The sequence below is a fragment of the Perissodus microlepis genome, chromosome 1, assembly GCF_051167445.1.
Source record: "Perissodus microlepis isolate ML-2025 ecotype Zambia chromosome 1, ASM5116744v1, whole genome shotgun sequence".
Classification (NCBI taxonomy): domain Eukaryota; kingdom Metazoa; phylum Chordata; class Actinopteri; order Cichliformes; family Cichlidae; genus Perissodus; species Perissodus microlepis.
The window spans coordinates 1141797-1157660 of record NC_140461.1 but is presented as its reverse complement, the minus strand read 5'-3'; the positions used below and the strand labels follow the sequence as shown (position 1 = coordinate 1157660).

Sequence of the window (15864 nt, the reverse complement as noted above, 5' to 3'; positions counted from 1 at the left end):
GTTCCTCAGCTGCACCTTCTGACATTTCTTTGTCTTCCAAACCCAAAAAGGCGAGCAGGGAGCTAAAGACGAACATGCCGGAGGAAACTGATGTCTGACCTTTAGGAGCTGTTGGTCTGAGAAAACCGGCTGCCAACTTCAAGTATAATTCTCCATATTTTACATTTGCACAGTATGTGGAGTACTTTATTCAGGAGAATGAAATCATTTGTAAGGACACCAAAATGTTCAGCAGTTTTTTTCTTTTATTTGAATCAGAGTGAGGAAATACATTGACTTTCTACTCCGGCACAGATTATCTCTAATTTACGTTTCTAACTGAGAAATACGTCTGGTTAAAATTCACTGACTGTGTTTGTCCATCACGAAGGCCAACACACACACAGAGTCATAAATGTTAAGACGCCTGTTCTCACATTAACATTCTGATTAACAAATTGATAATTGTCCTCTTGAGATTATGATTTCTCATCACTTTATCAATGAGGTCTTCAGCAGTTTTCCACACCAGGACACGTAAATGTTGCCTGATTGCGTCGAAGAGCTCTCTCCTCTGGTCACCAGTCATCTCCTCCAGGATCTCAGGTACAGACTTGAACTTTTTACTGGTCAGCCAGCTGCAGAGGCCACCAATGGTTCCACCTAGGAGACACAGAGGAGAGGGTGAATGGAAAGTCAGAAACAGGTTTGGTATCCAGTCCTGTTTCCACAAAAAGGTCAAGTGTTTGAATTATCCCAAATAAAAACATCAGAAAACACAGCTGAGGATTTGTATCTGTTTAATAATAGATTTATATTTACTGTGAACAAGTTTCATAAAAGCCAAAGAAAAATGATCCGATTTATGGTTTTGTCCCCGTATGTGTTTCTCCTCCATGTTATCTGAACAGTTTAATATCACCATGGAAACAACGACTTTGTTTTTATTTTCTTAGTATTACCCACTGTAGGAACAGTTCCCTCTTATCTGGATCATTCATTCACTCACCAACGGCAAACCCCACAGGTCCAAAGAGAGCCCCGCATACTAATGTGCATCCTCCCGTCACAACTGTTCCTTTGAGGAGGCGCATCCAGGTGTTTCTCAGCTCTCTCTCTACATCAGGTGATAATTCATGAATCAGTTTTTCGATATATTCATCTTTCGCTTCCATCTTCTTGGTGAATCTCCTGTAAGAGAAAAAATATGATAACTGATCACAGAGAAGTTCCTATGAACTAAAACAGAATACATATCCATATTAATGCAGCTGGAGGCAGCGTGAATAAGAATAAATGTCTTACCGTGCTGTCCTGAGTGTGCGAGCTGATAATCTCCTGTGCACAGAAACACTGACCTGAGCATCCCGCTTCCACTTTATATCAAGATGTCTGTGGGGCGGGTGGAGGTGTAAGTGGCTTTCAGTTCTTCTTAAGTTTCATTATTACCTGGATTGTCTCTGCAAACATCCAGTACATAATACTGAAAATATGCTGGTTTGTCCCGTTTTACTCGTACAAACCAAACCGGACCCTTAACACCGGAACAACTGTCACATGTTAGGAATTTCCACTTTCAATGTGAAACGATATTTCACGTCAGCCGAGACCTTCGGTTGGATACTTCTTTAGCTTTATACGCACACGTCTTCCAGGACTGGTTTTAATGATGTCACAGTGAGACTCCAGGTGCAGCAGTGCAGAGGAACACCTGAGATCCTGGACCCTGAAGCTCACCTACACATAAATATGAACTTTGGACTTTTACAGTGCAAAGCCAGAAACGCTCCCGTACTATTACTTTGTCATTTTAATGTTGTGTCATAACAGCAAAGCTGTGTCAGGTAAATCACTCCTCCAGTTTAAATGAGCCGCACTAACAGAAGCAGGGATTGGTGCTTTGTGGCCTGTGAGGCCGGGTCAGGACAGGTGTGCCCACCTGTTGGTGCCATACTCTACACCCTTCTGCTGCTGATCAGTGTGCTGTGACCCTTAAGCTGTGATAACCTTTGCATTAAGATATGTGGTCCAGTATTAAAGATGAACAGTCCATAAATATCTTTGTTGGGTCCACGTGACACTAATTCTCTGCAACAGCTACAAGAGCATCTTCTGTGCAAACTGACGTGGGTGCAGTTTACCTTTCACCTCACTAAGAACACGATCTATTCTTTAAAGCTATTCATTGCAATGGATGTGTTACAGTGGTACAGGACCTTATGAGGACGCCCAGGCTACGAGACCAGTGTGGACCATAAGAGATTTGGGACTGATGTCTAAAGACAAAGCTAAGCTCTTTCCTACACTCCCACAATCCATCAGTTAATCCATCAGGCCTACCTGCTTCTGTTATACTGACCTTTCTAAAGGTTCCTCCCTGCTCAGACACAAGCTGCTCCATAATGTAGCTCTGTTACCTACTGAAGTCAATATTCCAGCTGCACAGCTTCATAGGAAGCGAGTCAGCTGAAAACATCTGGAGCATCAGCAACAGGACGCAGCGGAGCCAGGACTGCTGCCCTCCTCAGCTCACAGACCATCACAGGCTGATGTTAAGAGGAAACATGGAGCTGTCCCACTTTACAGATGTGTCGCTGCCATCAGATTTTCTCATTTTAAACATTTGATATGTTTTCTCTGTTCTACTCAGAATAAAATCTGAGTTTATGAGATTTGGTAGATACCAAAAACAGCTCAAGCTGATTTCTGATTTGGTGAAAATTGGGTCAAAGTCAACCAAATATGAAGATCAGTAAAAACTTTATATTGCCCACAATTTTTTATAGATTCATCAAATTTCACAACAATATACTAGGTCTTCCTCGACAGACACGAGTACCAAGGTTGGCTAAGCCCAAGGTCAATGTTGACCTTTCAATTCAATTTTATTTATACAGATCACAACAACAGTCGCCTCAAGCTGCTTTATACTGTCAGGTCGACCCTACAATAACACACACAGAGAAACCCAACAATCATGTGACCCCCTATGAGCAGCACTTTGGCGATAGTGGGAAGGAAAAACTCCCTTTTAACAGGAAGAAACCTCCAGCAGAACCAGGCTCAGGGAGGGGCGGGGCCATCTGCTGTGATTGGTTGGGGAGAGAGAAGGAAGACAGGATAAAGACATGCTGTGGAAGAGAGACAGAGGTTAAATAAGTAGTATGAGAAATACGTTGTGTGACAGGCGACACAGAGAGCTGTACAACACAGTTTTTATTTGTCCAATGCAACATCCTGCAGTGTCACAATGATGTCATAACACGCTGCAGTAAAAACATGATAAAAAACATCAGAGGTGTAGTACCAGCCCTCGGCCTTCGGGGGGAGCTTAATCATTTTACAGCGTACCAGCTGAGGTCGTCACTGAGCTGTCAGTCATCAAAGCTGCTGAACAAATATTGAATGAAAAGCTTGAAATCTGAGAGCAGAGCACTCTAAAAAGACCCTGATGCAGAGTGTGCGAATGAGCAGATTTTCTAATCCAGATTAAATTACACACTGGTCCCATTCAGGGATTAAAAAAGCCAAAGCAACAAAGACATCAGTGCTGCACAAACATTACTGAGAACTTCGTCTGTGTGAGCTGCGAGACGTCCGTGATTCAGTTCAAAGGTCAGGTCCACGTGGAACCATCCCTCAGTCCTTGTAGCGCACCTCGGCTCTCAGCTCCTTGGTGACGTAGCTAATTAAGGCAGCGGCGACCTGCTGCTGGAGGGTGGAGTTCCCCATCACGAGCGAGACGAGCTGGGCCGCGTCCGTCCAGTCCAGGTTCCTCAAGACGGCCGTGATGGACTCGTAGAGCTGCCTCTGCTGCGCGGGAGGCAGCTCCATCAGGATCTGAGGCAGAGGTCTGAACTGCCCGCTGGTCAGCCAGCTGCCCAGGAGACCGCCGACGGCGCCGCCTGACAGAGACGCAGAAGAAGAAGAACACCAGCGCATCAGAGGCGCACACACAGGCGTGAACAAGCTTAAGTAAAAGCTGTGGCCGAGGTCAGCGACAGCGACGTCCAACTTTAAACGTCTAAAGCTTTAAACACAGGCTGTTTACATCAATACATTTATTGATTGATTATATTATATCTATTAAGGAAAAGTTAAGATCAGAGCGTGTTAAGGCGTGTGCTTTCAGGGAAGCCCATGCATGTGAGCACATGTGAGGACATAAAGCCTCCTGGTGGACAAACTTGTGACTCCCTTGTTGAATTATGGGATTCGCCAGAGTTTCAGAAAACTTGACCTCTGACCTTGACCAAATGAGATGTTAGTACACCCACCCCTGCTGTGAATTTTAAACTCTGCGTCGCTTCGTTCTCAAGTTATCAGATTTACAAACTTTGGTGACAAAAGTGCGTCTGTGTTTCCATCAATGTGAACGATTCAATTCAGCGTCACACAGTGAATCAGGTAAACTCGCTCATGTGAAAACGGCTCTGCCTTCACTGAGGTCGTTTACCTGTTCGTTCACACAGGTGTGCTTTAACTCTGGTGTCGGCCACACAAAGCGATTTACATAACGCCAGAGGCCTTTCAAGATGGCTGCTGTGTGGGGAGGACTTTGCTGGTCCAGGTTACTGAGGCTGCCCGCGTGACGATCACTGCAGCAACTAAAGCCTCCAAACTTCTTCTTACCTGCAGTTACTGCAGAGGACTCGAACCTGCTCGTGTTTACTGCCTTCTCCCACAAAAAGCACAAATCCTCAGAGCGTGTTATTACTCCTGACAGCTGTGGCAAACACGCGGCCTCGTCCACAGTCACAGAGGTTTAAACTGACAAACTCAAACCCAGCGTCCTCCTCAGGCCTCTGTTTCCTTTTATGTCTTTTTATCTCCTTCTGCTGAATCAGCAGATTTAATTCCTCCTTCTTCTTCTTCTACTTACCGACAGCGATCCCCGGAGGTCCGCCGAGCAGCCCGCCCACAAACGCAGATCCTCCCGCCACCATCGCCCCTTTGGTGGAGTTCTTCACGGCGACCTTGATCTCCTCGTGAGCCGATACTTCACAGCACAAACGCATGACGTCGTCCATCCGGGCGGGCATCTCTGCGACTCCACGTGGTGTCTTTCCTGAAAACAAGGTTCAAAAATGAAGATGAGTGTAAGTGGTTATTCCTTACACAGCGACGCACACCTGGGACAGGTGAGCTGCCGGCGTCACAGTTTCACAGGTAAATCTGCTGTTAGCGTGTCGCAGCTGTCACATCTTTAATCGCATTTCTGTGGTTGTTGCATCATTGATGCAACAGTGTGTGAGCTCCGTGAGAGAGGCAGCGGTGACTAACGTCACACACAGCGTGTCACAGTAACACACGCGTGTGCGACACGAGGTCACGTGTGTACTGACTCCGTGTCTATCTGCGACCACACAGACCACCCAACCCGAGCCTACGCTGCTCAGCGGAGGGTTGCGATTTCTCTCGCGTCCCCTTCTCTTCCTTCTGCTCCGCCTCCACCTCACCCTTTCCCAGCATCCACCTGTGCCAAATGTGCAGCTGTATGATGACGCATGAATAGAAATAACATACAGTAGAAATGAAGCACAGACACAAAAGTGGAAGCAGCACGTCTCTTTCTGACCTCACGGGAAAATCAGGTCTGACCCTAAAATAAAAACCAGTTTCAGTTTTCCATCAGCTGCTGACTGTGACATGTAACAAAGAAAAGTGAGATTCAAAGAGCAGAGTGTCTCATCCACCTTCAGCCTGTTTGCATAAAACTGTCACACACACGCGCGAGGCAGGGAAAGGACCACAGCTTGGTTTCACTTTTACTTTCCAACACAGCCTGAAACCATCAGACGGCCTATAATTACTTATTAATATAATAATTACTTGAATAAACCACATCCACGGCCCTGCTGCGTTATTGTGTTTCTTAGGGGGACTGTCAGAGCTCCGGATTCAGGACAGGGCTCCGTGTAAACAATCACAGCAGACTTAAATTAGACGGTTTCTGAGCGGAGTTTGGTGGGACGGGCTCGGCAGTGACAGGTGTAGCACACCGGCAAACAAGAAGTAAGTACAGAGTCAGGACGTGAACATCAGCTGCTCTCTGTCTGAGTCACAGAGTCGGATAATCTAATCCGGTTGGATTCAACTGCGAACTCGGGACTTTTTTTTACCGACCACTCAGACTCGTTCCCCTCTCTGTGTGAGGCTGCAGAGGTCAAAGGTCACACAGCCGATCGGGACACATTCTGCTTACCTTCAGTCCGTCACTGTCCGCAAACTGTAGAAACTCTGCTCGACTCTGACAACTTCCGGCTCTGCAGATCAATGAAGGAGGAAACAAACGAGCCTGTTTGATTCTTCTTCGCTGAACACAAACCGGAGAAACGGAGAGAAGATGGTCCGGTGCGCCGGTCCGCTCAGGAACTCACGTTAAAACACTCACGCTCTAATCTCACTCTACTTTTATTTAACGAACGCATGCGCACAAAGTTTGATACGCTCAAAGAGCACATGCGCACTAAACAAGCCGGAGACCGGAGAAACTTCAAACAAAGTTTCTACACGGAGACTTCTGATTGGTCGCTGCAGCTCGCTACGTCACCCAAGCCTCCGCATTGGTCGCTTGAATTAAAAAGAAAAAAGAACTAAATTCTTTCTTCATGTTTTGAAAGTCACCTCGGTTCATTTCCAACATCCTGCAGCGCGCTGTGTTCGTTTCTGTAATCCTGTATGTTTGCATATAAGGATTTAGATTGTTTTGATATTGTGGTTTAAGTATATTGTTCATTGTGTTGCTCGTATATTGTGTGTTTTAAATTGTTGTGCACTTCACTCTCTGTCCTTCACATTTTACTTTATTAAGTATTATGACATGATATTTAATTATCTGCTTGTTTTTCTTATTGTATTCATTCTGTTTAGCTTTTACCTCCTTCGGCTGTTTGTTTGGTCGGATGTTACCGAACTTCAGACCAGGGCCCTGTTTCAGAAAGCGGGTTTAGTGCAAACTCTGAGTAAGTGTAACAGAGTCATAAATCACATTGTTATAATTACACAAAATGTGTCCTAAACCCCCAAACTGCTCCTTTTATACCTGACTTTTAGGACCTCCAAGCCTGTAGTTGTGTTCATTATCAGTTAGAGCCCCTCCTCATTCTTTTCTTCTTCTTCTTTGGTGCAATACTATAAATACAGTGTACCCCTTTTGCCTCTGCCCTTTTTCTACAATTCCCCTGTGGGAGAGGAGCTGGAGTGGGCAAATTATTTACTTGGAGGTCTTTCTTTCTTTTACCTTTTTTATCAGACACAACGCAGAATCACACCGGTTACACTTGGTGCCGCTGACCCGTTACATCGCCACTCCGCGATCCACCCCTCCTCCTTCTGCTGCCGCTGTTTTCCCGCCTCCTCTCTGCAGCTGTGTGCCAGAATCCTGTGCCCTGCGCTTTGACTCACAGGTTTTTATATCGAGTGTGTGATCGATGCCCCGCAATTTGGCTTGCAGGCATCTCTGTCACGTGTGAACTTAAAGGGCAAATACGTAGGTGATCATTTCTGTCACTGTTTCATATTGTTGCCTCAAATTATGCAGGCACAGATTGTAATTTATTTTTTTTTCTATTGATATTGGCTTTTACAGCCTGTTTTAACTGAGAGGAGAAAACAACATTTTATTTTATTTTCTATGGTGTTTTGATTCCTTGATGTTTTTTTTCTTCTCCCCACATTTCATTGTTTTGTGAAGTTTTGCATAATTGTGTGTGGGGGTTAGGCTCGTTTTTTTTTTTTTGCTGTTAAACAGTGATATCTCACTTGGGCCAACATGTTAAGTGAGGAAACTGTGGATAGCGCTTTGCCTGATCTGTTCTCTGCAGGGAGTAATATGACCTTTGGTTTGGGGAGGGGTCATCAGATTGCTCCAAAATGTTTTGGGAGGGGTAGGCCAGTAGTCCCGGGTATTGGTGCCCGCACTGTAGACCAGTCAGTGATGCACTCACCATTAACGCCAGCAGCTAGCTCCACACCAGCTGCTTGCGAACGCCAAACACACACCCAGGCTGTCACTAGTGACATGTTGAGCAGCTTGATCACTGACTTAGCAAAGCAAATTGGGGAAAATATCACGTCCTCTCTTAACTCTATGCACCAGCCAGCCCCCACCCAGCCACAGTCTCCCCAGAATGTGCCCTCGAGCTGCAATGACCAGTCCCAGCTGAAGGTTGTTGTTCAGTCAGACACCAAAGCTCCACCATACTTCAAGGGTGACAGCACAGATCTATTTCCCATCGGTGAATGGGAGGACATGATGAGATGTTATCTGCACAGAATCAGCTGTGACACAGATGAAGAAATGTTTGCCATATTAATGTCTAGACTGACTGGCAAAGCCAGAGATGTGGTCAAGGTGTCACTTCGTTGCCGCCCTGAGATGAATCGGAATGATCTTATTACTGCTGTGTTTGACATACTGAGGTCTAACTTCAGCGACTTGACATATTCCAGCCTGCCCATGAAAGACTTCTACAGTACTGTGCCACGTCCAGGTGAGAACGCCATGGATTACTGGATCCGGTTGAACAAGTCTATTGACGCTGCTGATGAGTGTCTCCGCAGGCGCGGCAAGCTGGTAGAGGACCCCAGTAGTGAGGTTGTTTCGATGTTCATTAATCACTGTCCTGACCACAGTCTTACGTTGTCTTTTCAACTGAAGGCCCCTGAGGAGTGGACTGCAGCTGAGGTTCAGAGCCGTCTGGACAACTATGTGAGGAAAATGAGACAGTCTAGTGTTTTGTCTCATAATACAGCAAGTCTGTCCATCCCACATCAGAGCCCTGTTGCTGTTAACAGCCAGCCCCACTCCAGCGGTGCTCAAGCAGTCCCAGTAACACATGAGCCAGCCTCGTATCCTATGCCCTCTGTTCCCTCTGCAGCCACATGTCAGCCTCTCTCTTCTGATGGCATGGTAAGTGTGCAGCAGCCCTCTGCTTGTCCTCCTTTAACTCTACATGTCATGCCCCCATCTTTGCCAGTTTCCGGCCCTTCTCCAGCTGAGCCAGGTGTTCAACAGATGGTAGCACTGTTTGACAAGGTTCTGTCCATGTGCACTGCATCACTAGCCACTGGTCCTAGGTGCCCACAACCCACAGGTCATTCCCATGGGCACCGCAATGCTCATCGTGCTTCGTGCAGAGTGTGTGGCTCACATGAACACACAACCCATGTGCATTGTAGGCTGTACAAGCTATGCCACAGCTGCTTTGACCCTGGACACATGAGGCGTGAATGCCCACAGTTGCACCAGAAACCAAGCATTTCAGTCCCTCCTCCCACTAATGCTGCTTTAAACTAGCCAGCCCATGTAACGAGAGGGGTAGCATGGGCAGTGTTGATGAAACCCTCAGAAATGCAACAGACCCAGAAGCCATATATGTTAACTGCTGTAGTAGCCTCTCTGATGAGAAGACTGTTATTATGGGTTCACAAAGAGTTGGCAAGGCTAGTGAGTTGTTTTACACTCCAGTGTCGGTCAGTGGCCGGTGTTCCCTGACAGGCATGCTTGATTCAGGCAGTATGTCATGCACACTAAGTGAAGAGGCTGATAGCAAGCTAAGAGCCGCTGGTGTTGCTCTGATTCAGCAGCATGCCCCTGAAAATGTGGTGCTGGTTGGTTGCGGTGGCCTTCTCACACAACCGAAATGCATCTATGATTTGGACATTGAAGTATATGGGACTAGGTTTCTTGTGCCAACATTTGTGGTTCCTGGGCAAAAAGATGAACTCATCGTGGGGAGCAATGTGATCCGGCCCATCATTCAGAAGATGAAGGCTGATACAAAGTACTGGGAGCTCATTAACTCCAATTACACGGGCACTGATTGTGAAGACTTCCTGCAGTTGCTGAGCTGTATCTCACGGTGGTCTGCTCCTGTGTTGCCAGATAAAGTAGGTACAGTCAGGTTGCGGAAGAGTGTCACTCTCCTGCCACAAAAAGAATATGTAGTTTGGGGAAAGCTGCCACCTTCTGCCCTTGTGTCTCCAGGAAGTACTGTCGTTGTGGAACCCACGTCAGCCCGTTCCACTCCAAAGAACATAATGGTGGGGCGCATTATAACACCCATGTGGGGAGATCGTTGGGTCCCTATGAAAGTCCTTAACCCAACAGAGAGCCCTGTGACACTTCGTCGCAATGCTAAGATTGCGGATGTCTTTCCTTGTATTGCTGTGGAGGACCTGCCCATCACTCAAGGTCTCTGCGAGACTCTGACTGACCAGCATACCAGTTTTCCCCCCTCATCAGACTTTGTGCCTGACTCTGCACAGCTACTCAAAGACACTGGGTTGGCTGACATTGACATTGAAGGCTGTGAAGTGTCAGATGGGTGGAAGAGGAAATTGGTGGAGCTTGTGTTGACTTACCAAGATGTGTTCTCTAGAGACAAACTGGACTGTGGTGAGGTGAAAGACTTTGTCCATCGTATCCACCTCACTGACGACCGCCCTTTCAGGCTTCCCTATCGCAGAGTACCCCCGGCTCACTATCATAAGTTGCGAGAGGTGCTGTCAGACATGGAGATGAAAGGCATCATCAGTAAGTCCACCAGCGAATACGCCTCGCCACTGGTAATGGTTTGGAAGAAGTCAGGTGACTTGAGGATATGCACTGACTTCCGCTGGCTCAATGCCAAAACCGTTAAGGATGCTCACCCACTGCCCCATCAGGCTGACTGTCTTGCTGCCCTTGGTGGGAATGCTTTCTTCAGCACCATGGACCTCACATCCGGGTTCTACAACGTTCCCCTCCATGAGTCTGACAGACGGTACACGGCTTTCACTACACCTCTTGGCCTGTATGAGTACAACAGACTTCCCCAGGGTCTATGCAACAGCCCAGCATCTTTCATGCGGATGATGCTCAGCATCTTTGGTGACTTGAACTTTTCCACCCTCCTGTGTTATCTTGATGACCTGCTGGTGTTTGCGCCTTCAGAAGAGGAGGCCCTAAAACGTCTTGAGATTGTTTTCTCTCGCCTGAGGACCAGCAATCTGAAGCTGGCGCAGAAAAAAATGTCACTTTCTCAGACGCTCTGTGAGGTTTTTGGGTCATGTCGTGGATGCTGGTGGTGTCTCGGTTGATCAGGATAAAGTGAGGGTTATCGCCAATTTTCAGAAGACTGACCTTATGGATGGTGACGGTTGCACCCCTTCCCAGAGGAAAGTGAGATCCTTCCTTGGCATGGTGATGTTTTACCAGCATTTCATTCCAGGGTGCTCTCGTATTGCGAAGCCACTCTTTGCTCTAACTGCCGGTCAGAAGAGGACTAAAGGCTGCCATGGGAGTCGGAAACCTGGAACTTTTCGCAAGCTCACCCCTCAAGACTGGACTCCTGCTTGCGAGAAGGCATTTGAGGGACTCAAAGGTGCACTCCTCAGCTGTGCGGTGCTGGCACATCCTGATTTTGAGAGGCCATTCATCCTTTCAACTGACGCTTCCATGGATGGGCTGGGTGCTGTCTTATCCCAGGTGCCAGCTGGTGAGGAGAGAGCAAGACCTATAGCCTTTGCTAGTAAGTCTCTCAGCCGCAGTCAGGCCAAATACCCAGCACACCGGCTTGAATTTTTGGCTCTGAAGTGGGCTGTGTGCGATAAGTTCAGCCACTGGCTCAAGGGTCATCGGTTCACTGTCTGGACTGATAACAATCCTCTCACATACATTCTGACAAAGCCAAAGCTGGATGCCTGTGAACAGCGTTGGGTCTCTAAGCTTGCACCATACTGCTTTGAGATCAAATATGTTCCTGGAAAGCTGAACATCGTGGCAGACACCCTGAGCAGGGAACCGTTTGTGAGGCCGTTGGCGGCCTGTCGGAGCCCTACTTTGAGCTGCTAGAGCAAGTCAGTGATGTGAAAGATGCCAGTGTCCAAGATGCCTTCCGTTTGACCTGTCAACCTCAATCGATACGCAGTGCTCCACCCTCTGCTGTGCTTGATGTGTCTCTGTCAACTGATGACGTGTCTTCTCTCATGTCTTCCCTCTGTGAGTGGGAGTCTGCTTCTCGCCAGCGTGCAACATCCCTCGCTGGTCACCTAACCTCCATTAGTCCACCTGACTGTGATGTTACTCATGCGCTGTCCCGTGCTGATCTCCTGTCTCATCAAACAGGGGATCCTGTGATCTCCAGAGTAGCCCGCTATGTTGAGCGTAAGCGCAGACCCTCCAGACGTGAGCGCTGTCATGAGTACCAACATACGTTGCGGCTCCTGAAACAATGGGATAAGCTCACATTCCTCGATGGTGTCCTCTACAGAGTTGTGAGGGACCCACTGACCAAACACAAGAGATTCCAGTTTGTGGTACCTGACTCCCTAAAACAAGTGGTGCTGTCTGGCATACACGACAATGCTGGTCATCAAGGTCAACCTCGCACACTCTCCTTGGCTCGTCAGCGTTTCTTCTGGTATGATATGGAGAAGGATGTGCGCGATCATGTGAGAAATTGCCGCAGGTGTGTTCTCAGCAAGACCCCAGAGCCAGCAGCTAGGGCCCCATTGGAAAGCATTAAGACCTGTGCTCCACTGGAACTTGTGTGCATTGACTTCTGGTCAGCTGAGGACAGCAACAACAAGTCTGTGGATGTCCTTGTGATTACTGACCACTTCACAAAATTAGCACATGCATTCCAATGCCAGGATCAGACAGCTAAGAGAGTTGCTAAAAAGCTCTGGGATTAATTCTTCTGTGTGTATGGCTTCCCTCAGCGCATTCACTCTGACCAGGGAGCTAGTTTTGAGAGTGAGCTGCTCGCAGAGCTTCTGGTTTTGGGTGGCGTTGCCAAATCTCACACTTCACCATACCACCCCATGGGTAATGGTACCACGGAGAGATTTAATCGCACCCTTGGAAACATGTTACGGTCCCTCCCCCCCAGATCTAAGCAGAAATGGCCGCAGATGATACAGTCCATGACGTTTGTGTATAACTGTACAGCACACGAGACCACCGGCTTTGCACCTTTCTACCTGATGTTTGGGAGGGTCCCGAGGTTGCCAATTGACCTCATGTTTCGGGATGTCCTTCGTGATGACACCATTTGTGACTATGATACCTATGTCAAGTCACTGATGGATGACCTGCGCTCTGCCATGCTCCAAGCCCAGGAGCACAGCACGATGGAGCAGAGACACCAGTCTGACCAGTACAACAGAAAGGTGAAGGGTCTGCCTCTTTCACTAGGGGACCAGGTGTTGTTGGCAAACAAGGGAGTCAGAGGAAAAAGGAAGCTCTCTGACAAATGGGAACCTGTTGTGTACACAGTAGTCGACTTGGATCCTGCTCTTCACATCTGCCGTATCAGAGACAAAGAAGGTCATGAGCGTGTGGTGCATCGCAACCTGCTACTTCAAGTTAACTTTTTGCCCTTGGACACAACATTGAATGACGATGCTGCACATCCTGCTGTGAGCGTTGTCAGTGACCCCCTTGAGTCTGACCTGGATGGGTCCATGACGTCTCTTGGGGACACAGGAGCTGTACCCCCTGCTACGTGTACTGTGGATTCTGTCTCCAGCATTGGCGAGTGTGATGACCGCACACTATCATGGATCCACCAGCACTCCGCTGCTGACCCGGTCGAAGATGGCGTTCATGAGACCCCTCCCATAACGGGTGTTCCTGATCTTGGTGGGCTGGCTGGTGATGGAGCCTCCCCAGGCTCCCCTGCTGCTTTCCCGTCCCACAGTTTTCATTCTCTTGAACCCGAAAATGTGGACGTGGATCAAGGACTCACCACACGTTTTGGTAGAATCATTAAACCAGTTCGTCGCTTGATTGAATCAATGGCTCAACTTGAAACACTCCTTGGCGTTGAACCTGTTCAAGCAGCGGTTATCGATGTGTGAATTTGTTTATTTCTGTATGTTTTTCATTGCTATTGTTTTTGGAAAAGAATAATACAAGCACAGAGTTCATTGTATACTATCAGTCTGTGCAGTCTGATAGTGACGCCCATAGATATTATGGCCTGTTTTGTGTGGTGTAAATGGCACCTCATTTTGTCTATAGTGTGTCCTGGGATCTTGCTAGGCGCCGAGCGGGTCTCAGGTCTCTTATCCTCCTTGGAGGAAGCTATGTTGCTGATCTAATTCATTGTATATGTGATGTGAATTTGTTTGAGGCCACTGTATCTGTTATTGTGGGTTTATACTTTTTTTTGGTGTACTCTTTAGGATTTTGTGTAATTCTTGGGGGGGTGAATGTAACAGAGTCATAAATCACATTGTTATAATTACACAAAATGTGTCCTAAACCCCCAAACTGCTCCTTTTATACCTGACTTTTAGGACCTCCAAGCCTGTAGTTGTGTTCATTATCAGTTAGAGCCCCTCCTCATTCTTTTCTTCTTCTTCTTTGGTGCAATACTATAAATACAGTGTACCCCTTTTGCCTCTGCCCTTTTTCTACAATTCCCCTGTGGGAGAGGAGCTGGAGTGGGCAAATTATTTACTTGGAGGTCTTTCTTTCTTTTACCTTTTTTATCAGACACAACGCAGAATCACACCGGTTACATAAGTACACCCTGAGTTAACGAAAACTCTGGGTTTTCGGTTTCACAAAGCGAGTTTAGATTAATTCTGAGTGAGTTACTATGACGACACACTCCGTGAAGCTAACCTGCCCCCTAGCAGGTTTACTTCAACTTACCCTGACTTTCTCCGCCTCTTTGTCGGAAACCTGACTGTAGGAAGTGTCAGACATGGCGTGCCCCTTCCTTGAAGAGCCAGTAGATGTTGGAGCCCAAATTCTCCGCAGAGCTCTCCGCCGGGAGAGAGTGGTTAGAGCGCGTTTGGACATTTTATCATTTCCTGATGATTTTCTGTGTGAACGTTACAGTTTTTCAGCACAATCTATAATTCATTTGAATAACATCCTCAGGCCTAATATTGCTCATGTGACATATCGCGGACATTCTCTCAGTTCTGTACATATTATTGTGTGGATGCCCTCAAGGGCATCCACACTATTGAGTTCCTGTTTCTCTTTATTCTTTATTCCACTATTTTATTCTAGTTGCTTCCGTACACTTTTTGGCACTTAACTACTCCCTCAGTTTTCAGCCGATTTTCTCCGTTCAAACTCTAAACTGTTCTGCTCTTTCTGCTAATGTGCGCTATGACTTTTGGTGTTTATTACTATTATACTTTTTAAAATATTACACTTTTTTCCTTTAATTTGTCCCATTGAAATGAATGGGAAACTTCCACAATTCTGCTAAAACTTGCTTGTCTTTGAAACTTAACTACTTCCTCATACTTTCACCTAGAAACTCCATTCAAACTTTAAAACGTTCTCAAATGATTGGGCTATTCCTGTGTGATTCAGCTTTTTCATATCTGTTACCGTTTTCATTTAATGCCTCTTTAAGTTTTCAGTTGCAGCTTTGTGATTTTTCAGAAAATACATGTGTTGCTATGGTTGCTATGCAATTAACTCAGAGTGGACAGTGAAACTTTGCAAATTTTCTCTTCATGTCCAAACAACTTCTTGCTACTCGCTCAATTTCCACTCAACTTCCACAAATTATACATCAAAACGTAGGTATTTTTGCTGGCTTTCAGAAAATGTCACTATCACTGTTGTGGAAGTTACAGATTTTTATCAAATCGCCTCAGAGCAACACAATGTCTGAAAACTCTCCATAGAAAGTGAATGGGGACTTTGTTCAAAATCACAGCTGGAACTCTCTAATGAGAGGCATTTTCAAATCGTCATATCTCCTTAACAAAGCAAAGTTAAGACACGAGGCTTGTGCCAATTCATCTAAAGACAGTGCTGACACTCAAGGTCGAAGCAGTTTTTACAGTCATCTTACCGTTGAGCCATAAATTACGTTTGTTTGAGGGGTGGAAATCTGTCCTCCTCTCATTTTTCAAACTCCG

At 46.7% G+C, this 15864-nt stretch overlaps 2 protein-coding genes across 2 annotated transcripts; both read right to left on the bottom strand.

The window, feature by feature from the left end:
* Positions 1 to 235: 235 nt before the first annotated feature.
* Positions 236 to 1318, bottom strand: LOC146393058 (protein C19orf12 homolog). The gene is made up of 3 exons (XM_084924530.1): positions 1285 to 1318; positions 989 to 1170; positions 236 to 642 (listed from the first exon to the last, which is right to left on the bottom strand). Exons 2-3 carry the CDS (start codon positions 1152 to 1154, stop codon positions 413 to 415), a joined length of 396 nt encoding a protein of 131 aa, XP_084780656.1. The 5' UTR covers positions 1155 to 1170; positions 1285 to 1318; the 3' UTR covers positions 236 to 412.
* Positions 1319 to 3180: 1862 nt separating this feature from the next.
* On the bottom strand, positions 3181 to 6442 carry LOC146393057 (protein C19orf12 homolog). The gene is made up of 3 exons (XM_084924519.1): positions 6185 to 6442; positions 4862 to 5047; positions 3181 to 3884 (listed from the first exon to the last, which is right to left on the bottom strand). The coding sequence occupies exons 2-3, from the start codon at positions 5019 to 5021 to the stop codon at positions 3619 to 3621; spliced, it is 426 nt and encodes a 141-aa protein (XP_084780645.1). The 5' UTR covers positions 5022 to 5047; positions 6185 to 6442; the 3' UTR covers positions 3181 to 3618.
* Between the last annotated feature and the right edge of the window lie 9422 nt (positions 6443 to 15864).

What these genes read in the sequence shown, in the direction of transcription:
- LOC146393058 (XM_084924530.1), bottom strand. Translation starts at nt 1,154, where the DNA reads ATGGAAGCGAAAGATGAATATATCGAAAAACTGATTCATGAATTATCA. An exon ending in ACCTGTGGGGTTTGCCGTTG is followed by an intron (nt 643 to 988) that starts GTGAGTGAATGA and finishes TGTGTCTCCTAG; the next exon opens with GTGGAACCATTGGTGGCCTC.
- LOC146393057 (XM_084924519.1), bottom strand. Translation starts at nt 5,021, where the DNA reads ATGCCCGCCCGGATGGACGACGTCATGCGTTTGTGCTGTGAAGTATCG. An exon ending in ACCTCCGGGGATCGCTGTCG is followed by an intron (nt 3,885 to 4,861) that starts GTAAGTAGAAGA and finishes CGTCTCTGTCAG; the next exon opens with GCGGCGCCGTCGGCGGTCTC.